Source organism: Urocitellus parryii, chromosome 4 (genome assembly GCF_045843805.1).
Source record: "Urocitellus parryii isolate mUroPar1 chromosome 4, mUroPar1.hap1, whole genome shotgun sequence".
Classification (NCBI taxonomy): domain Eukaryota; kingdom Metazoa; phylum Chordata; class Mammalia; order Rodentia; family Sciuridae; genus Urocitellus; species Urocitellus parryii.
Window position 1 is genome coordinate 176,222,363 of NC_135534.1, and position 24,734 is coordinate 176,247,096.

The window sequence follows — 24,734 nt, forward strand, 5'->3', positions numbered from 1 at the left end:
TACCTGATGAGCCCCAAATGTCAATCTCCCCATCTGTGAAATGGGCATTAGTCAAGGATTGCAAAGCACCATACAACATCAGATATGAAAGCACTAACCCTAACCAGTACACTTTGGGAAAGAGATGATGAATTTGATATGTTTTCAGATTTCTCTAGGTTGGAGTTAAATGAATGGTATGAAAATGTCCTTTTTCAAAAAGTCAGAGCTGGAACACACAGCTGAAGGCCCATGGAGGAATGCCCCAGACCTCCTACCGGGATGCTGGTGAAGCCCCAGTCTCAGGATTTCCATTCAGAATTCTCTGGCATCTACTCAACAACTTGTGTCCTTTGAAACTATCCTCTCCAAGCCCCCAGGCAGTTCTGCTGGGCAGCCTGGGAGCTCTGAATCCATGAGAGCAGGTGTGTATGTGAACTTCCGTGTGCATCTGTGTGCTCTTGTGCTTCTGCCTGGCAGCCCAGGAATCATGTGGTTGTCTAATTAATATAAATCCATCTGAGGACTATCAAGGCCTCAGGTGAGAGAGGAAAAGCTTGGAGGGAGCCCCTTACAAGGGCAAGATCAGGAATGGGACAGGGGCAGGGGCTGCTGTGGTGCCACGTGGGCTCTGCAGAGGAATGATGGTACGTGTCTTTAGCAGCTAGTTCAGTGGGGGCTGACTTCTTCCTAAAGACTGAAACCACAAGAAAGGACCAGGACCCAAAGATATGGGTGCATATCATTCCAAGAGAGGAGTGGCTAGGGGCAGAGGCCCAAAAGGCCTATGCCAAGGACCCCAACACCACTTCCTGTGAGGGAGAAGGAGGGAGAAAAGGAGGAGCCAAGTAACATCCTGCTCCACCCTTACCTGGCAGGTGGAGGTTGGGGCCAGTTTGCCTCAGCTCCTGGAGGGGGCTCTGGCCCCAGCCACCTTTCTTCTCTGCCAAACAGTTTCCACAGGGGTGGGTACACCTGCTGTGACTCTCTGGTCTCCACCTCTGGCCAGGTACTGGGTTTCCTTGGTAGTTCTAACAACCCCAGACACCAGTCTAGAGCAGAAACCTCTCTTGCCATCCTCACTGTCAACTCCTCTCCCAGGAATATGAGATGATAGAAGGGGGTAACAGATCACCACATGTTAGGGGTCCAGGGTCTAAGTCCCAGCCCTACTTCCACCAGTCACTGCTAGGGAATCCACTTTACTGAATCTGGGTCTCTTGTATTCTACAAGCCTGTTGGAGTATGGGGGAACAAAACACTTGGGGATGGCCAGAGGAAGTCTTCTCTAACTCTCTGCATGGTCCTGGGTTTCCCCAAGCTGGGCTTCAGTTTCCCCTAGGGTAGCCAGACTAGGTCTTTTTTAGGGCCCTTATAATTCCCACCCCTCAGGATGTTCTTGTTTCCCATTGGATCCAAACATTAGCAGGACTCAGGTATCCATCCCCATATGCTTGCTCAAAAATGGAGGTCGTGCCCCCAGATGACCCTGTCACAGCCCCAGCTCCCCAGGAGGGAGGATGAGAAGAAGAAAGCAATCAGGCCACCCTGCTGTAACAAGTTAGCCAAGGCTCCGGAAGGAAAAGGCAGCTGGGGCCAGAGGACTCACGGTAAAGCAGAGGTGTAGCCAGGCTAGGCCTGATGATCCCAAGTCCAGGCTCTTTCTACCCCAGCTCTCTGCTAACCTGGTGACATACAGACATGAGAGACTGTCATATACGATGACTAAGCCTGCCATCATGGCTATAATTCAGTCTGGTTTTAGATGGAGGCTCTACCTGGCCATTCTGAGTTGGCAAGAGAGACTGTACAAGGAATTGAGGTTCCAGGTGAAGAGATGGTGGCACCTGGCACCCTCATCTCAAAACTACTCCCAAGTCACAAGTTCATCACTGCTTGTTCTGTCCCTCTCCCAGGAGGCCTTTCTCTGTCTCCCAAGTTTTCCCAGCTGACTTCCTCTTACCAGCCTGGCCCACAGTAAGTTCCTCAAGCTCCCTCTCTGAGCTCTCATGGCCTTGGCCACAGCTCTGACCATCCCAGCCCTTATACCAACAGGTAGGCCTATACTTTATGAAGTTAGGCATCTGTTGCCAACCCCATGCCTTTGGGCCCAGCTATATGCTCAGCTCCATGAGGATGGGGAGGTGCTACCCAGAGAGGTGGATCATAAGTTCTGGCTGACTGCTGTAGATTCTGTGGTCCATGGTGCTGGGAAAGTCCTTGTTGCTAACTGTTGTCTGTCACTGGCAGGCTTGCCCAGAATCCACTTGCTAGGTTCCTGGAGGATGGGTGGGTGAAGTCGCCACAGCAGGTGTCCCAAGTTATTCAAGCCTGGGTATGCCTCAGAAAACATTCCTATTCCATTCAGCAGTTCCAGTGTCTGAGGGGTCAGGAAAGCCTCAGGCCCCTCCCTGGGGATCTCCAGACCTACCCAGCCCTGACATTCAAAGTCCATGACATGATCAATACTCAGATGAACTCTTACTTTAGAACAACAGCTGAAGGCTCTCCCAGTCAGTTCTCTTGGAGTCCTTAGATCTGGAAAAGAGTTGCTCATACTGCAGTGGCCCCAGGGAAATGGAGGCGGGAAACCAGGGCATCTCCCCAAAATGTATTCCTCTCGGGAGACTTCAGGTAGAGCTTGCAGCCCAACCAGCCCAGTAAGACTCCTAGTCAAGACACTAGAGAAGTAGGAATGAGCAGGGGACTGGGGCCCTGTGGTGGACATCCTCAGTCCTAAGGACAACTTCAAGCCCACCTGATGGGAGCACTCAAGGCAGAGGGGATACTCTGTGCAGAGTCAGATTGAAGATGTCCTATGACACTGTGAGCTCATCATGGGATGGGAAGTCTGCTCATGTGGACCTTTAGGTCCACAGAAAAGCAAAAAGGTGTATATACACGGGTGCTGTTGAAGCAACAAGCTATCTTCCCTTCCCAGACCTATGGTGGGTAAGATTCACAGAGGTCAGACAGCTGGGGGACTGGCAGGTTGGGCTGGGCTGCAGTTGTCTGGCAAACAGTCTATTGGTTGTCAGAGATCTGGTCACCACTGGGAGAAGCTCACTGATTGACACTTGAAACAGACAAAGGTTCAGAAGTCCAACAGGCCTACCATAGAACTTGGCAGGAAAAGGGGAGGGAGGGAGTTTCAGATGAGTAGGGGCTGGTTGGGGGATGGTCTTGTTGGGGCCCCTCTGGTTGTCTTGGTAGAGAGGCTGGGAGGCTCTCTCTCTCAATGATATGTGTCATAAGTGCTTGGCGCCTGCCTGGCTCCAAGGGTCAGTGACGGTCATAGGCAGTGGCAGCGGCAGGCGGAGCAGCTCCTCGGGCAGCAGCGCTGTAATAGTAGGGGGAGCCTGGAAGAGATGAGAGAGAGCACTGAAGTTGGACCTGGGGTCCCCTGTTTATAGTCTGCCCATCTTTCTCCCTTCTATCCTGTCACCCAGCTGAAGTCACTGTCCCCCTCACCAAGATCTTCATCCTGATCTGTTTCCTGAAAAGCATGTCTGATGAGGGCAATAACTACACCCAAGATCTCAAGGCTCCTTGCCACCAAGGTCTGGGCTCAGCCAACCAGGGGCCCTGGGCTCTAAACCTGGGCCTCAATCGCCTGCTGTAGTAACTGACATGCTACTGGAACAGTCTTGCCCATTTGTTTTACCACTGTCTATGGTGGCTTCCCTGCTACTGTGGAAGAACTGAGTAGTTGCAAGGGAGACTGTGGCCCACAAAGCTGACAATATGTATTATCTGTTTCATTGTAGAAAAAGTTTGCTGGCCCCTGATCTAGAAGATGAAAAGCATTCAGGCTTTATCCAATGCTTTGTGGTCTAACTCTTGCCAGCTTCTCTGGACTTAATCTCCCACAAGGACTGCCCCTGCCACTCACATTCACATACCATACTCCAGCAGAAAAGAACTGTCTGCAGTGGTCTCAAGTATACCATAATGTGAATGGCAACTGTAGCTGGCTGAGCATTTCCTCCGTTCTTTACATGTATTATCTCATTTAAATCCAGGGGTAGGTAGTTAACCCACTGATCAGACTCTCAGGCCTCTGTTCCTTTTCCCATGGTGGCCTCCTGCTTGGAATACCCAGCCTGTGCCCTTTCCCCCTTTCCTATCTGTTAAACTTCTATGCCTCCTTCAAATCCCAGTATCCCACTCTCTCTTCTGGGAAGCCCCCTGCCCTGCACTAACACTCCCCAAAAGCCTGGGCCACACACTACAACCACTTTTTTCTGTACTTCCCCCCTCCCAGGGTGGAGAGTTCCATAAAGGCAGGAGCTGGGTTCTGATCTTTTGGGCGTCTGTCCCCAGTTCCCAGCCTGGAGCCTGGCCAGTTTAGCTGGGGTTTTGGTATAATTGAACAATAGCACTGAGTGAGCAAACAGTAGTGAAGAACCCCCTCAGCTTCCTTGCCATCCATTCATCCATTCAGGAACTCACTAACTTATTTACTGCTCCTTTCCTGACCTTGTTGGGTGCAGGGCTGGGAAAAAAAAAATGTTAATCATCAGCCTGACCCAGTCTGATGTTGAGTCAGGAAGAGGATTTGAGCTCTAAGGAAAAAGCTCTAGGGAAACACAACCTGTTCTGGCAAGTCAGCCTCCTGGAGGAAGTGGAGTTGGGCTGGGCTTGGAAGACAGAGGTGACTGGGAATGTGTGTATGTAAAAGGGCAGGTGCAGGCCCTTCCTGTGATATCAGGACAGAGCCATGGGGGCCTTCACATCATGCTAGGTTCTTCCCACTGCCTCTGGTCTGCTTTCTTCAGTTCTGCAGTCTGTGTATGGCTTCCAGAAGATCTGCTCTGGTCTAAAACTCCTCCCCAGGGGTGAGAGGAGCTGGGGGAAATAGGGCATCAGCTGGTCTCATAACCACAAAGTTAGAGCAACTAGGCCAATCTCCTCTTTTTATAGGTGAGGAAGTTGACAGTCACTAAACAAAATCACATGCCCAAAGCCACAGAGCCTCATAAGTGCCAGTTCCTGGCCTGGGATTCAGGCTGTCTTCCCCTATCTCAGGATTCTTTACATAATTCAATAACCCTAATCCTAACCCTACCTTTATTTTAAATATTTTTATGTGGTGCAGAGGACCAAACCCAGTGCCTCACATGTGCTAGGCAAGCACTTTACCACTGAGCCACAACCCCAGCCCTAGCAAGCCTTTTAATTCCCCAGATGAGACAACTCTTATTTATTCTGAAACTCACCCACTCCAATCCAAACCAATCTGGTGATTCTCCTAGAGACCATAACTGGGGGCTGAGACCTGGGGTTTGCCAGTGAGGGCTCTACCGTATCTTGGCTGTAAAACCTTGAACATGTGACTTTGTTCTTCATCTGTAATAGGGGGTCACAGTGGAGCTATTGTGACCATAAAATAAGGATATAAGAGTACTATGGATTGTCATTTTTCTAAGCCCTTCATGTCTATTAATTTTTTTTTTTTTTTTTTTTTTTTGGTACCAGGGATTGAACTTGGGTACTTAACCACTGAGCTACATCCCCAGCCCTTTTTATATTTTATTTAGAGACAGGGTCGCACTAAATTGTTTAGGGCCTACTAAATTGCTGAGGCTGGCTTTGAACTCATGATGCTCCTGCCTCAGCCTCCTGAGCTCCTGGAATTACAGGTGTACCACTGTGCCCGGCCATGTGTGTTAACTCTTAATTTCCACAGCAATCCTATCAAGTAAGAATTATTATCATACTCATTTTATATATGAGAAAAAGAAGGTTTGGAGAGGTTTTAAGAAAGTCATAGAGCTAGTGTGTAACCAAAGGAGATGGCTTGAGAGGGCACTTTAGCATGCATCCCCTCCACTTTAAACTCAGCTCCCCCTAGCAGATACACTTTTCTCTCCTCCTGCCATTCAAGGAGGCAGTATGGCCTTTAGGGGCAGGACAACAGTGGAAACAGCCTGGGAGGCATGCACACCAGTCCCATGCCTAAGAATTCCCAGAGACATATTTCTCTTGCCTGCCCAGCCACCTGGAGACCTGACTCAGATACCTATCTGCCTTCCTCTGTTACTCCTTCTGTGGGATAGAGACAGTGTCAGGACAGCCTCTTACAGAGTAGCTGCAGTGCCAGCCCTGCATCTCTGCTTGAGGACAAGCCTAGGGGACAGGGGTATGTGTGTGAACAGAGTCTCCCCTGTAGGCCTGGCATGGTACAAGGGCAGAAAAACCACAGAGGGGCTAGGGTTGTGGCTCAGTGGTGGGGTGCTTGCCTAGCATGTGTGAGGCACTGGGTTCGATTCTTAGCACCACATATAAATAAATAAATGCACATCAACAACTAATAATGTATCAAAAGAAACAACAACAGCAACACAGAGGCTGCCTCACAAAGGGGTTGGCAAGGGATAGGAAGTGGATGATAAGGTTCCCAGCAGATTCCTGGCCTGTATTCTAGCTCCCCAGCCAGCCACCTCTGGCCCCCTGCACTGGCTCACCCCCTCCCAGAGCCCAGTATTGGCCAGACCAACCGTCTAGAGCACCTTGTGTGAGAGTTTGCATTTGTGGTGAAAAATGAAAACATCACCTCACAAAGCGCTCTGTCTTCCTGGTGCCCATTAGACCTCCATCTAGAATAAACTTGTCCTTTCTTCTGTCATTTTTCCTCTCTAATTCACATTATCATCAATTTACTTCCTGACACAGTCATTCCGGGCTGGCTCCCTCTCTAATCCCTTTACAGCAGCCAAGGCGCTCCTATTCTAATCCTAATTGACCACAGCTGCCCTTTCTCTCTGCCAGCCCTGGCTGCCCCCTGGCCCTCATCAGCCTGGGGGGACCCACAGGATGGGATGCTGACTCACAGCTTCCCCCACTGGGCATGCACACAGGGAGGAAAGTTCTCCCAAGAAGGTGGTGCAATGTGTCTTCTGCCTTCATTTGATGGTATTGAGGGTCCTCACTCAGTGAAGAGGCCTCACTCAACCAGGCTAGCCAAAGTGTAGGCAGCATGTGCCAGGTTGTGTGCAATCTGAGAGCAAGTGATGGATGGTTGTGCATACTTGTGTGTGCCCGCACACGCATGCATGCAGGGGCTCACCTATGCCCACAACTCCTGTTGATTCTGCAGGAGCATCATGGACCACAGGACAGGTTTCCATACCCTTGGCCCCTGGCACATCCCCCACCCTCCTGTTAAAGAAGCCATCAGTCTAGATTCAGGACAGATGCCAGAAGAGCATCATGTTCAGTGCCTTCCTGAAAAGGTCACCACGATGACTCTCCTCATTTTACACCTGAGCCAACCAACTCCCAGACAGGTTGATGGCCTGACTCAGGCCAATCCTGGGGCCATTGCTTATGCCTGGAGCTGCCCCACAAGCTTTGAACTCCTCCTATGCTTGCAGTTTCCTTTGCAGAAGACCTGCTTCATTGAGTGCATCCTCCCAGCTTCCCTTGCTGCCTGGGCACAGCATAGCAAACTGGAAAGAGGCCTTTCCAGGCTGTGCGTTATGTGGGCTCTGCCCATGAGCTTCTTGAATGTGACTTTTAATGGAAAGGGAGCAACTTGAGGAAGTGGACTAGGGAACTCCATTGGTTGGGAGTGGATGGCAAAGAGCCCCAGCTTTGGGTGCAAGCAGGGCAGAGCTTGTGATGCTTAAGATGGGGCACCCTGGGAAAGCTGCAGCAGACAGCAAGTGGCTGTGGGGGTACTAACCAGCAGCATGGGAATGTTTGCAATAGAAAAGCCCTGGTAGGGTGGCTGGGTGTGTTCCTGGTTGTGAGTCCCATGCCTACCCCCCCATGATTCTTGGAGCCCCTAATGTTCCTTAATCTGTTTTTTCCCCTTAAACCAGAATTTGTAACACAAGTCTGACAGATACAGATACTAAAATAGACCAGTTCCCCTCATCACACACAATCCTTGAGTGCTGAAAACTCTCAGGCCTGTTTCTACATAGGAATGAGGTCTATTTCCAAGCTGTAATATTCTGACTGAATTAGGAACAATCAGAAAACTGCATCATATATTGCCTCTGAATACAGGCTCTGGAGTCAGTGGAGTCCTCATTCTGCCACTTGCATGCTGTGACCTCATGTGAATTAACTCTTCTGAGCCTCACTCTCTTCATCTGATGATAATATTTTTCCATAGCATTGTTGAAAGAACCAAATGAGATAACCCAAATGACGGGTTTTGCCCAGTGCTGGATACAATAGCACTGGGCAAGTTAGCAAGTTCTCATTTAGATGAATGAAGGGTTTTTTAAAAATATTTTTGTAGTTGTAGATGGATACAATACCTTCATTTTATTTATTTTTATGTGGTACTGAGGATTGAACCCAGTGCCTCATACATGACAGGCAAATGCTCTGCCACTGAGCTACAAGCCCAGCGCAATAAATGGAGTTTTGATTCCTCTTCCTCACGCTATCTCCAGCCCCCCTCAATGGCCCTGAGCACCTCCCAGCACAGACATGCCTGCCAAAGGCTCCCTCATTCCCCCAGTGAACTCTCTGGGACAGAGCCTTCATCTTCTCCAAATCAGGGACTAACAACTAGGGCTGTGACCTCGATTTCTCCCCAGTTGGAAGAACAAAAGCCTCAGAAGTGGTGCAGCCACCTGCTTTGGTTCCTTGGACATCTAGCCAGCAGCCCATGTAGTCAGTTGCCAGCTTCTCAGCCTGGCATTCAAGGTCCCCCATTTGTGCACACTCCACAGACCACCCCACCTGCAACCCCATCCTTTTGTCACACCTGCCTCAGCAGTTTTGTCCTCACTTCTCTACCTCTTGAATTTCCAGGCAAAAAAATAAAGTCCACTGCTAACCTACAGGATGCAAAATCAGAAAAAGGTGCCCCTTCTGGGCAGGACTTTGTGCCCTATGTGGGTTGGATCTCAGCCTCCATGTGTCCCCATAGGCAGTCATAAATGGAAGCCCTGGGTCAATGTGACCTCCTTGGAGTCAAAGCCTCATCAGAAGGAGCCACTGCCCCATACTGTTGCCCAGGCCTCCTTTGAGCCATTCCCTGTGGTCTCTTAGAACTGGGACCAGGGCTCTGTCTGAGGGAGATTTCTATGGAGGGACTTCTTGGCACAGGACTCACCCACTTGCCTCCACCCTTGCTAGAAAACACTGGGTCAGGGAGACCAGAGCTGGCCCATACCTTCTGGTCCTTGAGATGGACAACTGGTCAGCTCAGAGAAAACCATCAGGTAAGTGAGACCCTTGTTCAATACTTAGAAATGATTTTGACCAAATCAAAAAAAGAAGTCTGAGATCAATCTGCAGATTCAGGTCCTCAGGGAAACTATAGTTAGTAAGAAGCTCACAGGCTTCTCTGAGATTGGGATTCTCCCCTGCACAGAGACCCGCAGCACTAATTGGCAATGTGCCTCATTTCATCCACAGTTATGCATGACATGCCAAAATGCTTTGGGCAGCCCAAGGCCCCAAGGACATGGAATGCTGGTAGCAAGAGTGAGGTAGTGTTTGTGCTGTGTGTCTGTCCTAATCACTAAACCAGGTTTGGGAGGGGGTCAAGGCTAAGACTTCAGGACTTCCTTCACATACCTATGCTTTGTCAACTTGAGTTTGAAGACCTTAGGTTATTGCTTTTCTGATGAAGTCTATGTTTCTCAGTCCTGAAATAATTAAGGATCCAGGGAATTAACAGGCTCTCACTTAAAAAGGCCTTGTTAAGCTGGACAGACAGACCAGAGTGGTCTCAGAGGGCCCATGTCTGACCTTTTGCTCCTCCAAGTGGAAAATTCTCAGCTGACCTTGGGGAGGGATCAGTGTTGCTGCCTGCAGGCTCCACCCACAGGTGGAAAGTGACATCTATAACCCAGGGTCTCCGCTTTAGAGTTCCTCCATGTGTCCCCATAGGCAGTCACCAGCTGGTTTTATGTAAGTTTATGTCAGCAAAACAAAAGACTCTTAGACTTTTGAGGGCTGAGTTAGTCCTTCTTGATCTTAGGGGAACCCTAAAACGTTGGTGATGTTCACAATCAGACTGGCACCAGTCTTGGACAATCTGCCAATTTGAAGTTTGGGCAGGAGTTGAGTACCAGCTGAGCTCTGCCTGGCAGGCCTTCAGCCATATAGCAGCAAGCTTCCAAAGGAACTGGCACTGCTGCCATCCATGGCAGACATCACTGTTCCATCAGTGGGCCTTAGCAAGACAGTTCTCCAGGAAGCCACCACTGATCTATCCAAGTTTATGTCTTTACTACCTCTTATTTAGAGAGTTCTCACCATATTTTAATGGCTCTTAAGAAATACAAGTTCCTCATAGGCAGGGAATTTTCCTACCTTCTTTCTCCCTCAGTGTCTTTTTATTCTCTTCACCTTATGACATTTTCCCTCAACCCCCCAAGAATCCTGGGGAGGAATGGGAGCATGAGAAGAGTGATGTTACTGCCCTAAGGGCCCCATGCAACCCCTGTATTCCATTGTGTGGGGCAAGCTACCCACCCTACCTTGGTGACTAAAGCTCAAGATGTCGAGGGACCCTGGCCCAATGAGAAGGTTCAGATGCAGCAGCCCAGGGCCCAGGGCCCTGGCAGACCTCTGCCAGTACTCACCAAGCAGCCCCGGGTTGGGGAACCTCCAGGAGTCGTTGTACGAGGAATACTGAGGATGGCTATAGGGACTCCCGGAAAACTCACTCCCTGTAGGTGGAGGAGGAGAGAGAAACAGGAACTAAATATCAAATCTAGTTTGGAAAAAGCCCTGAGTCCCAGCCAGCCTGAGTGCTGGTGCCATTTGCCTTCGATATAAGCTTCAGGTACTTTTCATAACCAATAAAGGCAGGTTAGGGCCACATCCTTATTAAGTGAGCAGCCAACCTTGTCAGTGTTTATTTCCCCCTAAAGCCTGGGAGTGAAAAGCATTCTCATGTTGGCACCATGGAGCCACCAAGTTCCAGGTGTTCTGGGGTGTCACTGGCCCATTTTATAAGTCTGAGGGACTTACAAAATGACCATGATACACCTGCCCAAGCACAAAGCCCTAGATCACCATGCTCTCAGTCCTGGCTGAGGCCACTCCAGAACCTGGAGTGCTTCAGCTTCACGGCCCATAACCTCAGCTCCAGTCTGGCCTGTGAGTGCTGGGGTGGCTGCCTATAGAGCCTCCTGTAGTCAGGGATGAGACATAAACCCAGACCCTCTGATTGTAGATGCAGATGGAGTCTTCTAGGCACTTTGGGGCAGCTGTCAGTGGCTCTTGGTGTGCTCAGGTAGGTACTATGAGGTGTGCCAGAATGGGAGGTCACATGGGATACCCCAAGGATTGGCCCACCAGCTTAAAGAACAGTGTACTGCATCTGGCTCTTTCCTGGGTGCACAACAGCCCCAGGAAGGTATCCTACCAGCATCCAGGTCAGAGGCAGGAGCCTGAATCCTGTCCTCCACACCCTTGCTGTCTTGCTGTCGCAGCCACCATGGCCTGCCTGTCTCACTCTGTGGCCAGGGTCCCCAGGGGTCAGGCTTGGGTCCTGACCCTTCATTGGGTGCCCCTGTGCCTAGCAGAGGGTGTGTCCAGTAAAGGCCCTGGGGCAGGGCATGGAAAGTCAGTTGTTGAGTGGTTTTCTTCAGCTACTGGGTGCAGAGCACAGGGTTCTCCTCTGTTGGAGATGACAGGCTTTACACAGCTCCATAAGCATGACTCTACAACACCCACATAGAGATCTATAGAGGCCAAAGGGCAAGAGTCTCCAGAAGGGGCCAACCAGAACTCAGAACCAAGAGCAATTTTTTGCTCTCTCCTGTGGCCTAAGCCCAAATGTGTGGCCTATGGGGCTTGGTCAGGTAGGGGCCCAACAGTGAGGCTAAGTCGAGGGGCCAGCCCTCCCTGCTACTGGGACCAGTCAGCCTCTTCCCACCTCCAAGGCACACAGGCAGAGTGTGTGCATACATACACACACACACACACACACACACACACACACACACACGTGCGCTCCTCCTCAGGCCTCTCTGGGGGCCACTCCCAGCCTGACAGGCTGAGCCTTCCAATTCTCTGTTTTTTATGCCTCAGTGGTCAGGGTGTCAGGTTCTGGCATACGGAGGGAGAGCATGGTGACAGTGCTGGGCCGCAGCAGCCCAGCCTCAGCATATCCATCACACCACAGAGCCGCCTCCTCCTCCTCCTCAGGGGCAGGGTGGGGGAGCAGAGACACAGAGAAGGGACACCGCTCTCCCCTCTGGCTCTGGGTGCCTGTGGAGCTGCTCTTTCAGAGGCACTTCCTGACAGCACCATGCCTGGACCTGGGGCATCAGGCTACTGTGGCAAAGGCCATCTATATTTAGCAACATCTTTCCTACTGCCAGGCCCAGTCCACTGCTGCTTCTTCCAGGAAGCCTCCCTGATCTCCAGCCTCCAAAAGTGCAAGTCTCAGGTCCACTGGGGTGAGCGGGGACTGTGTTTGTTTTGTACATGTTGTCTATCCCCAAATTGGCACTGGCTCCTTGAGGCCTACAGGGGGCCACAAACAGCTCCCAACTCCTCTAGAGGATGCACCTAACTCAGGATCACTACCCTCCACCCCATCCCCACTTGCCTGGCCTTATAGTATTAGTGACAAGGCTCTGGGATACCTCTTCCCATGGAAGTCCCTCTCCTGCCTCTCCCTAGGCAGACCCAGTTTGCTGTATCAGCCCCAGGCACCAGATTTTCCCTGCCCTGGATGAACAATCTGGGGCATGGGTATCTGGCCTCTGTGACTCCTCTATCTGTGTGCCAGCCCCCACAGACAGAGGGTACTCAATGGACCTCTCGTAGCTTCCTGGCTTCTGTTATAGATGTCACCGTGGTTCCCTCCTCTACTCCTTCTAGTTTTCTTTCAGGCAAGACCCTACTATGAGGCCTTCCCTGACCACCCCATTCCTCTCTCTTGCTCTATTTTTCTCTATAGATAGCATCCCACTCCAATCTGTCCTGTTTATCATGCTTACCTTGTTAATTACCTGCCCCTTCCACTAGGCTGTAGGCTCCTTGGGGAGCAGAGAGACTTGTCCATGTCTCTATCCCACCCGTCAGCACAAGGCCTGGCATCAAGCAGGCATGGAAAACTATTTGTTGAATGAATGCATGGATAAAAAATGGAAGCTTCTAGGTCAACCAGAGATATACTACCAGAGCAGACTTCTCTAACTCAGGTGATGGCTAGTATTACTTCCATTATTTGTCCCCATAGTCAGGGGTATTTCCTGCTGTGTGCCAGGATTCAAACCAATTTCTCTGACTTCATTGCCTACCATACCATCCTGCCCCTCAGTGGAGCAAATGAACCTACTGCCCCCACCATGGTGTGCTAAGAGTTGTGATGTGATAGGCAACCTCAGCCTGGGGCCCCTGCTCTATGAGATGGCCTAGAAGATTGGTGCACTCTAGATAAGGGGAGCTTGACCATCTCCAGGGCATGAGGCTGACCCAGGGGCTGGTCCAACCTCCTGTTGAGGACCTGATATGTATGGTGCCTGAGTATCTGAAGTGCTAGATAGGAAGCTGGCTAAGTATAGGGAGCCCTCACCCCATGAGATATGGGGAGGCCAGGTCTTCAATCACCAAGGAAGCTATCTACATTCCTATTCTATCCAAGCCACAAAGCTTACTGGGAAGCAGTAGATCACAGGAGGTTCAAGCCCACAAGCTACCACTGGATCCCATGGGCCTCAGTCAGTTTGGCACAGAAGCTGGAAACAAGGGTCCTGGAGCCAGTGTGGACTCAAATCCTGGGTCTGTCTCTTCCCAGCTTTGTGACCCCCAACAGGCCACTCAATCTTCCTGTGCTACAGTTTCCTCCTCTATTAAATAGGGCAATTGAAAGCTTGTTGTAAAGACCATGTGGTTTTTGTAGAGGCCACATGAACAGAGTACCTGGCACACAGTGAAGGCTCAGCAAATGCCACCCCATGATGACAATGACCCTGTATCAGTCCCCAAGACCTCCTTGCATCCAGAATCTCATGTAATGCTCTTGACTATTCTGTGAAGGGTCACAAGATGGGTACAACTGACTGCACTTCATATGTGAGAAAATGGAGCCTGCAGAGGGTGGGGAGACTTGCTCAGGTTGGGGGATCCAGGCTCCTGTCTCCCAGCACAGGGCTCTCTTGCCTCAGTGACACTACTTTCCCACCTGAGCCTCTGTTTCCCCATTTGTAAAAGGACAGAATAGTCCAAGTCCTGTCTAAAGGTCCTTCTTGTCTGCTGAGCCTGATTCTACTCTGCTGCCGCAGGGTTGTTCCTCCTGGGCCCTCACAGCTCTAGGGGGGTCTAGTCTTTTGCTTCATTTTCCCTGTCTGAACTCACTGCCATCCTCTGAGGGGCACTCACCTTCTTTGCTGAAACCTCATAAAAGCTGTTTAGAAAAGTGAGGTTTGTCTAGCCTGAGGCCTGGGAATACCTCTGGGGAGAAGGGGAGCTATGAGCCTAGCCTTAAAGGATGGGTAGGACTTTGAGCACACAGGGAGCTAGGTACCCCAGGCCAAACCAGAGGTCTGGGGCTAGGTGGTCAGGGTGTGACCCGAGTAGCCAGACCTCCTGTGTGGCTGCTGTAGAGCAGAGCCAGGATGGGACAGGATGTTAGCATTTCCTCCTGTTGTGGCTGGGACAGCCAACGCTACAGGCCAGGGAGTGATAGCAGCTGGTGGACAGGCTGGAAGAGTAAGCTTGGGGTCCCGGAGATCCACCTGTGGTCCTGCTGCCACAGCACAGGTGAGAGGGGACACGGCTTGGGAGGTGACATAGCCATACAATCAATAGGCACAAAATCTTCCTCAAGAGCAGGAATGATATTCACAGGGCAAAAAATGCAAATCCCTGGTTCTGGCTTTTGCTGGGGCCTCCAGAGGTACAGCCAGAAGGCCCAAGACAAAGATCATACAATAAATGCCTTTTCTAAAGATTTTTCCCAGCTCAAAGGACAAAGATATTGCCCAGCATTCGTCACCTCTTTTCACCGACTGATCCATGCTTTGGACATTTCTCAAAAATGCCTACCTCGTAAATTGGAAACATATTCTGATTGCATTTATAGAAAAGCTTCTATGAGGCCTGCTTGGGGTGCCAGCTTGTGCCTAGGTGGCTGTCATTCAGTGGGCAGTGGGAGGTACACAGCACATGGGCCCTCCTCAGAAAGAAAGTGGGTACACACAGGACAGACACTGACTGACACAGAAATCCCTCTACTCCCTGGCTGTGTGGGCCTGGGCAAATGATTGAACCTCTCTGGGATGAGTGTTCTCATCTTGAATATGAGCCTCTGGTCTGAATGTCCCCACTAAACTCAAGTTGAAACTTGAGTCTTCATTATGAGGTATTAAGAGGGTACAATTTAATAAAAATATGGTATTTGTAGGTATTTCAGAATTTTGGGGATACAAGGAAGATTAAAGGAGGTCATGAGGGTGGGACCATAAGGGTGAAACCCTAATTCAGTGGGTCTATATCTTTATAAGAACTGAGGTTCTATCTTGTTATATGATATTCTTTGTCATCTTGGGACTTGGTAGAGTCCCCATTTGTAAGAAGGACTTCACCAGATGCTACCACCCAACCTCAAAATTCCTAACCTTGAGAAATATGAGCTAAATCAGACTTTATTGTTTATAAGTATTCAGTCATAGCAGCAGGAAATGAACTAAGACAAGCACCTACATCACAGGATGGTGAGAGACAAATGATATAATGTTTCTGGAAGAACAAACCTATCTTCTCCCCATGCCAAAGAGACTGGAGAAGATGGGAAAAAGAAATACCCTCCTCTAACAACTGGATCAAGCTCTAAAAGGAATTTTTGAGCTTTCGTTGCATTCTTGGATATGCAAAGGGAAGCCAAGCTCTGGGTACAGGAGTAAAGTTGGAAAGAGTTAAGTGCTGTACTAAGAAAATGGAAGGAACTGAGCTATGGGAACTAAAGATGCACACAACCCATGGTGGGCAGGGGGGATGTTTAAGAAGAGAAAGTTCCCATCTTAAATTGTCTGTTGGGAGTTTAACCTAGCCCCTGCCCACCTCCTATAGATTCACAAAGCCTGCTACACACTTGCTATGGTTTGAATAGTTTGTCCCCTCCAAAACTCATGTCAAAATGTGATTGCCATTGTAGCTCTGTGAAAGACGGAGGTCTTTAAGAGGTGATCAGGTCATTAAGAGGGGTTAACACCTTTCTTAGGAGAATGGGCTATTATAAAGTGCCCATTCGCTTTCTGCCACATTATGATGCCCTGGCTAGACATCACTGCTATGGCCTAGGACTTTCCAACTTCCAGACTGTGGGCCAAAATACACTTCTCTTCTTCACAAACTATTCATTCTTAGGTATTTTGTTATAGCAACAGAAAACAGACTAACACAACACTGCAAGGCTGGCATTGCTGTTTTCTCCCCACATGAAAATCAGAGGAAGTGGTTGGGTGGGATGAAAGAATTTAATTAGAGAACAGTATAGATCATGGAGCCCAAGAAGCCTGAGCCAGAGGTGAGCATGGGAAAATGAGTCTCCACCTGGAGATGTTGTAAAATTCTCGAGGAAGACATCAGACTTTTCCATGAGATGGCAAACAAGGGTTTGAATCAATCTTATCTTGAGTTCAAGACACAGGGGGTGGCAGCAGCTCTTGGTATTGTTTGAAGAAGGGAAAGGTGTGGTGAGGCCAGAAGAGGCCACTGCATGTGCAAAGGCAGGGAGGAGGGACCAGCAAATGGTTCATAATGGGAGTCCTTGGCTACTGTCATCAGCACTGAGAATAGAGGGCTGTCCAGGGTCACTTTCAGGATATGCTCCAGCCCCCACTCTTGTTCAGAGCTGCTCATCCTGGAGGAGAAGACAGAAAATGGCCTTTGGAGTCACACAGACTCAGGCTGTAGACCAGGCTCTGCTGCTTATAGGTTGTGTGGCTTTGGGATTGTGGATTTACCTCTTAAGCCTCATCTGTAAAATGGAGGAAAGGGAAGTCCCTATTTTCTAAGCTTGTGGAGAAGACCAAGTGACTTTGTGGTTACAGATGATCTTTGCAAACCTGTGTGAGGAGCAATATGAACCTTCTCTTCACTGATGGTGGAGATATCAAGCTCAGTAGAGGGAGTGCTCCCCATACTCCTTCTCAAGACAGAAAAGCTGAAGGAATGTTAGAGGGACATCTGTAAGGCCACCACCTGGTTCTGCCATAAAGTTTTGTTTGTGCTTGTCATATGTCTCCATTTTTTGCATTTCCAAGTAAATTGCAAGTATCAGTACATTTTCCCTTAAGTACTTCAGCATGCATATTATTATCTGAAGTTCATTATTTGTTTAATGAACAAAATTTTCTCTTTGGATGTAAAATTTACACATAATGAAATGCACAAATCTTCAGGGTACTATGGTGTTTTGAAAAATGCATGATACCCAGGTAAAGCAAACCCCTACCAAGTTACAGAACATTAGCATCACTCCCAAGAGAGAAAGTTGTCTTGTGATGAAGAAGAGGGACATCTGACCAAATGAGAACCCGACTCTGGGGATCTGAGTCATCTTCCCATGCATGCAGAGCTCTGAGGTCAGCACTTCTACCGAGACCCTGACTTGCTGAGACTCCTGACCGGCCAACTGAGTCCCACCTCAAACCCCTGCCACAGAGCCACTAAACAAAGAAGTTGGAGGAATGTATGTTCTTTTCTCAAAGACTAAGAAGGAAAGCAGAGGCTTAAGAGACCAAGGATAAACATGGGGTTCTTCCAAACAGCACTGTCTTCCCAATACAGAAGAGCTGACTATAAAGACCAATGTGATAACAAGAAAATACTGATGAAAATAAAAAGTTTCCGGGGGGGGGGGGGCTGTGATAAGCTGTGCTGAATGCAACTGCCCTGGAGATTCCAGGAACAGGAGTTTCACCAGAATCAGAGGTGTTTTCAGTTTCCCCTTCGCTCAAAGCTCTGAGATGGCAAGAAAGTCAAAGTTTTCTAAAATTCTCAGAAGTGACAGGTAAACGGGCTCAGTGTAGCTCTTAATTAACCCAAAACGACACCTGCCAGATGATGGGGATTTGCAGAGCGCACTGGGGGCCGACCCCATCTGCAGATGGTGGGCTCCCACCTCTGCTCGAGACCTTGGCCGGCTGTAATTAACATACAGAAAGTCTTTCAAAGTGACTTCGCAGCCAAGTTCTATTTCTGAAGGAGTCAAACTGGGCTTGGAGAGAAAATCTTTGTGGAGGAGGAGGAGGAGGATGGAAAGAGTTCAACAGGGCCATGAAATTTCTTCAGCTTCTCTCTGAGGCTTTGTAGAAGTGTCACATGCAGCAGATCGGGGGTCAGTGGGTACCGGGCATTGCTGCACAAAACTGTCTATGACTTGGATGATCAAAACCATGGCCTTTCACAACATGTATATTTAACAAATAGATCTATACATCCACACAGCACTATATTTAATAGTTTAAACTATTATCTATAATGTACATATAGGCAGGATACATACATATATGGGTATACATAATGTGCATAATGTATATATACATACACTCTGGATTCTGGGGCCCTCTGAATGAGCTTGAGCAAGCCAATTCTCACCAAGCCTCAGTTTTCTCATCTGTGAAAGTGGTGTGCATGGAAAAGATTCACATAAACGACCTGCAGGAGGCTTCCCCTCCTGTCTTCACTACAGACAGGAAGGCCCACAGCCTGGGCCCATGAAGGCCGAGGCTGTTCGCCCTCCCTCTCTACACAGCAAGACCTTCCTGAGCTCCCAACAGGGAGACGAAAACCTGAGCTCAGTAAAGGTCAGCCCTGTCAACCCCGACAGCCCAGCACACCGCACATCGATCCATTCTCTGGGAAAAACCTCTTCTCCCACCAGCTCAGGCCAGCCATGAAGGCCTTCAGAAAAACAGGGAAGAGAAAAACCAAGAGAGAGGGCGAGCGTGAGGAGGAGAATACACAATGCTTCTCGTTTCTGTTTCTCGGGGAGAGCCACAGACTTTGTGGCTGAAGAGTAGCACTGGGTAGGTCACAGGGACCCTGGGTGGAGACCAGGGCCAACCCACGTGAGACTCTGTCACTGGCCAGCTGTGAGGCAGCTTAGTGACCTTTCTGGGCTTCAGTTTTGTCCTCTGTAAAGAAGAAGCTGCTATGCCCATTTCCTTTTGTCTCTACCTATGAAAACTCCAATGTAGGGAACCTCTGATGATTCCCTGCTGCCTGACAGTGCCCCTGCCCTAGGCCACAGGCACCCCCACATCTACCAGCTGACAGTCCATCAGAGGCAAGAACTGGAGCTTTTGGGCCACATGATGCCCATCGACACAGACTGATGGCTGTCCAGTGTTTTGAAGGAACAGTGTGTCGTTAGTCACAGACCAGGCAATTTCTATCTTGTCCTGGCCACAAGGCTGACTTCTTTTATCCTGTGGCCTGCCTGGCCATTGTAGGCATCTCCACTGGAGACTGTGGCTATCTGTGGCATATTTTAATCAGTTCTGGTCCACTGTTCATACACTGTTTTGCTGTGGTCTTATTCCAAAATTTTGTCCCCTCCTGTCAGCATCTAAGCAAACAGTGGGCAGGACAATAGGCAAATGATCCCTGCAGACTCACAGGGTGCAGGGTAACACCTGATTTTTGTGGGGGGGGCAGATAAGAGAGACCTCAGCATCTGGCATGCCAGCTCCTAGAGCATTGGTACACCCAGGCTGGAGTGCCCATAGGTGGCACACTCATTAGGACCAACACCCAAGAAGGCTCACGAGTGAAGGCCCTTCAGGTCTGCTACCGTGGACCTTCCCAGTCACTATCTCCTGCCTTGTGCCAGGTCCCAGGGCTCCACACCACCTGTGTTCCCCATGCATGTGCCACATGGTCCTCTTCACCTGTTGTTCCTTTCATCTGAAATGCCACCTTCTTTCCCTCCTCATGTTCAGTTTCCAATTTGTCAAGACCTCCAATTTGTCAATACTACCTCCTCCAGGAAGCCTTTCTGGATCAACTGTCCTGCTGAGGGCATTCCTCATTTTTCCCTGATTGCCCAACCCTGGGCTAGCACTATATTCTCTAGCCAGGCTCTGGGTCATTTGTGACCCCATCTAGCCTCCCCTGCTGTTGAGTCTCTGTCCTCCTCAAGGGCAGGAAGCAAGGCTGACTGTCTGTGACAGATGGACCTTGATAGCCCCTTCCAGCCCCAACATAGGGCCCTGCCTCCAATACACATGCTGACCGAGGAAGCACTAGGAGTGCCCAATAGTCCCTTGAGTCAGCCCCAGTCAGAATCAGAATAGAAACAGGTCATGAATTTCATGCTGGAAGAATTGTGCTGGAATCTGTGCGAGGAGTCCTTGATCCCTGCAGAGGAAGCCAGTACCATACAGAGAGGCAAAGGGGCTAGGTCTGCTGCAGGAACCACAGTGTAGGTGCCACTTGTGAAGAGGGGTTCAGAATGGATGGTCTCCAGAGGGCTCGGCACACCGCCTACCCCAGACCTTGACAGACCTCCCCTGACACATAATAAAGCACTAATTTTGGATCACTTCAAAAGAGCACAGGAGTAAAAACTTTAAAAAGGAAGGAGCAAAAACATTACTGGTAGTTATAGCCCAGACCAGGCTAAAGCCGGCTTGGAAAGATAAGAAAGTTCTAGGTTTTTCTTAGAGCCTTTTCTCTGCACCCATTTTACCACTGGAAGATGCTCATCCTGGAAACCTGAAGAGTTTCTTTGAGGTACCAGAAGCCCCCGTCTCATAGCCTCACCCTCCAGACTCCAGGTTCCACATTCAGGTGGAATAACATTGAATTGTATTCCCAAGAAAATCCAGCTCACGTATCCGTGATGGATGCTTAATAAACTCACGAGGTTCTTGTGCATCCGGCCTAAGCTGGATTCATTCCAACCAACTGTCAGAACACACTTTTCTTGGATTTACTCGGAGCAGCCTTGGAGTTGGAATGCATGATTAAAAAGTTGGTTGTGGTAGAAAGTAACACTGTCCCCCCACTCCGCAGAGTTCTAAGATTCCTCATGGACCACACACACTGCACTTGAGAAAACTTATATTACATTTCTGATTGGGGATCTTTTTACTTTTATTGGTGATGGGCTTTTTTTTTAATGCCTTTTTTTTTTTTAGTTGTTGATGGATTTTTATTTCACTTATTTATATGTGATGCTGAGGATCAAACCCAGTGCCTCACACATGCTAGGCAAGCGCTCTACCACGGAGCCACAACCCCAGGCCCAATGGGCTTGATTTTGATCAGTCCATTCCATTTGGCATTCAGGGTGGCTTGACTCCATTCAGAGCTCTGTGCTGGACTCCAGGGGGATACACAGTAGACAAACCCAGACCTCCATGCTCTGGGGACTCCCTGTATTGAAAGTGATTCTTAGATCCAGACAAGACATGGGGGTGGCAGTAAAGGGCAAGTGGATTCAGAAACAGAGTGAAAGTTGTGATACATTCATTCATTCAGTTAAGGTATCCAGGAAGGCTTCCTGTAGGAAGTGATTGCAATCTGGGCCTCAAAGGATATTCAAACTTCAACATTTAGAGGGTCACTAGAAACATTTAGAGGGTTACTACACACCAGCCCAGACTATTTTCTGAAGTGTTGAAGTGCATGGAAGGGAGTCCCCAGCTCACCCCAAGCAAAACGCCAGTCCAGCAGGCTGCAGTGTGTCCTGGGGCTAGAGCTGGATATCGAAGGCTCCTCTGAAGGCCCCTGTTCAAGGCTTGGTCCCTGCAATGGAGCTGCTGGAGGTGCTCTGGACTTTCAAGAGGTGGGGTTTACGGGGAGGTCCTCAAGTCATTGAGGATTGTGGGACCCCCCTCCTGTCCTCTGTGCTCCCTGGCTTCCCATGTGAGGGCCTGGTACCTAAAAGGCAGTGGAAGACTCCTGGACACGGAGCCAGTCGGTCCTGGTCGAAGCCCACCAGCACTTCGTGGTAGGGTGAAGTCACTTTAACTCTCTGAACATAAGCTCCTCATCTGCAGTGGCTATGAGGACACTCACAGGGATAAGAAATATTGATGCATTTCAAAGCCCTTTGTGAATTAAAAAGTGTCATACAAATGTGAAGGGGATATTCCATATTTACCTCCATCCTTTGTGTGACTGTTGGAAAAAATGGGTAACACTGGGGCTTTTCTTTTTAAACAAAAATTATAGTTCTAGATGTATTTCTTATATTTCAACAAGTATCTCATTTTTTTTTCTGGTACCAGGGATTGAACCCAGGGGCGCTTAACCACTGAGCCACATCTCCAGCCCTTTAATTTTTTTTTTTTTTTTTTAATTTTGATACAGGGTCTCACTAAGTTGCTTAGGGCCTCACTGAATTGCTGATGCTGTCCTGGAACTTGCAATCCTCCTGCCTCAGCCTCCCAAGCTGGGAAGTGTCTAAAATTCTTGACTGAGGAAAGAAAGCCTCACACTAGGAGGGAGTCAGGGCCCTTGATCTCACTGTGTCTCAATCACAGTGTGGCTTTGGGCACGTCCCTTCCAGGTTCACTTAGCTTCAGTTTCCCCAAGTGGACAACGGTGACATGGGAGGAAGACAGGATTGGTTGGTGTCTGGTCTTTCTGTGCTGAGGAACACTGTCCTCTGCAGCCGCTACCACTCCTATGCAGATGACCCTCTGTTTAAATCATGAGTCCAACCACCCACCTCTTCAAAGTGTTCTGTGAGGTCTTTCATGTGGACAAATAGACAATTTCCACCAGGTTGACTACAAAGATGAAACAAGTCCCCAGCCCTGTCACCAGACCAGGACTCTCCAGTACAGAGACCCAGTAATGTCCCCACCTAGCCCCAAAGCCTATAGGGACTCCTTCCCCCAGCTCAAGGCTGGCCTGGAGCTGACTTACTTTTCCGCGGCCTTGACCTTGGCCGGTTCCTCAGAGCAGCCAGGGGTCCTCTTCTGAAGAAACTGCCTCCCCCAGCTCTGCTGGCCTGAATGCCCGGGGCTGACTAATGAGACGGAGGTGAAGGTGTCATACCTTGCTGGGAAGTCACAGTGCTAGTCCCGACCTGCACCGCCTGCCATCAAATTTTAATGCTGCTGCTGACATATTTATGGAATGCCTCACCAAGTGTTTGCGAGGAGACCAGACAAGATTTACCTCCACAATTACTCCCACATTGTGCTGGCTTCATGGCGCGCCGGCAACTCGGCCGCACCGAGGCTCCAAGCCCCACTGTGCTCCAGGAACGCACTTCATTCTCTACACCTTTCCTGTCCCCAGCAAGCAGGGCCCGGGACTGGGGAGGGGGAGATGAATCAGACACGGTCCCTGCCCACGGAGAGCCCTCGGTCTGCAGGAGGGAGCCACACACACATAAATTACCTGCGCCCTGGGTGGCTGGGGACCGGCACTGAGGCAAGTACTAGAGGCAGGACGGAGGGGAGTTATTTCTCCCATCAGAGTCCAGATCAAGAGGGAGGTCAAAGATCGGGGACTCTCAGGGCGGCCACTTGCTTTGGTTTTCTTGGTCACTCCTGTCTTAGGCTCCTGGGGCTCTCCATCCCTCCCTGATGCTGGCCTCGGCTTCAGCAGCCTCTTTCAGTGTCTTCACACCTGTGCCGTCCTTTGGGGCTCTCCTTCCCAAAGCTGACTGGGAGTGCCCCCCTCCTTACCCTTCCTCCCCTGCCAACACATCTCTTCCTCTTTAAGTTTTACTGCCCCCCACTGCAGAGCTGCCCAGGGGCAGGAGCCATGTGCAGTGTTCCCAGCCAGTGGGTCTCAAACCTTGGAACCATCTGGGGGCCTGGAAAACTCCAGAATACCAGGCCACAGCCCAGATGGTTCATGGGGACTGGAGTTCACGGGTATTATTGGTCTAGACTTGGAGGTGATTCCGGTGCACAGTGAGTTTGAGAGCCAGTGGACAGGGACTGGTCCTCAGGCTGTGTGGCATCACCCTCATCTGAGGATGCTTAGAAACACAGCATCCTGGGCTGCTCTAGACTTACTGAGCCACAATCTGCTCTGTGAGATGATCCCCAGTGACATGAGTGACAAAGTTTGAGGAGCACTGATCCATGTTGAAGAGTTTCCCAGCATCCTCAGGGGCACACTGGTGTCAGTCCCCTGAAATAGAGCCCCTAGGAAAGCAAAGCTCCAAGAGTGCTGGCCACTGCAGGCTAACCACCAAGAAAGGCTGGCTCATGTGGGTGGACTCCAGTCAGGACACTGGGGCAGGTGCCACTATTGCCAGAGAGCTTGACCAGGCACGGTTCTGTGGAGGGAGCTGAACGAGGACCACCCCTCAGCACGGTCCACACAACTCCCAAGGCTGGAGTCCTGATGCAGTCCTCTCTCTACCACCAACTTACTGGAGCAAGGCCTTCCCTGACCAAGCCTCAGTTTCCCCAGGAGCACAGGGAGGAGGTTACCCTCAAGTTGGCTGTGCTGAAGGAAATCTGTTCAACTGACACTTTCCTCTGGGTCAGCCAGTCCACAGACCTGGCAAAAAGGCAGCTTTGGGAAAGGGAGATATCTCTGGGAGGACAAGGAAGGAGGAGTGGAGACACCACCCACGGGAACACGTGCAGAGCAGTGGGAGAGCCCCACAGGTGTGCTGGGGAGACCCACTGTGTGTCCACTTTACCTGTCCATTCCCCAGATACTGTCTGAGTGCCTACCACTCAACACTGAGGACACAGACCCCCATAAAAACGGACAACAGGCCCACTCTCTGTCAGCTTATGTTCTAGTGCTACAGACAATGAACAAGACAATTAAGTTAAAACAAAGCATACAGTAAGCTAGATGGTTTGTTAAGGAGAAGACATAAAGCA

At 49.8% G+C, this 24,734-nt stretch overlaps 1 protein-coding gene across 1 annotated transcript in view; it reads right to left on the bottom strand.

The window, feature by feature from the left end:
* Positions 1-3,261: 3,261 nt before the first annotated feature.
* Positions 3,262-24,734, bottom strand: part of Pax5 (paired box 5) — a 180,078-nt gene continuing 158,605 nt past the window's right edge. Inside the window, exons 9-10 of the mRNA XM_026415205.2 lie at positions 10,539-10,625; positions 3,262-3,338 (exon numbers count right to left, since the gene is read on the bottom strand). Of these exons, the coding sequence (XP_026270990.1) occupies positions 3,262-3,338; positions 10,539-10,625 (164 nt within the window). The remainder of the gene's footprint in view (positions 3,339-10,538; positions 10,626-24,734) is intronic.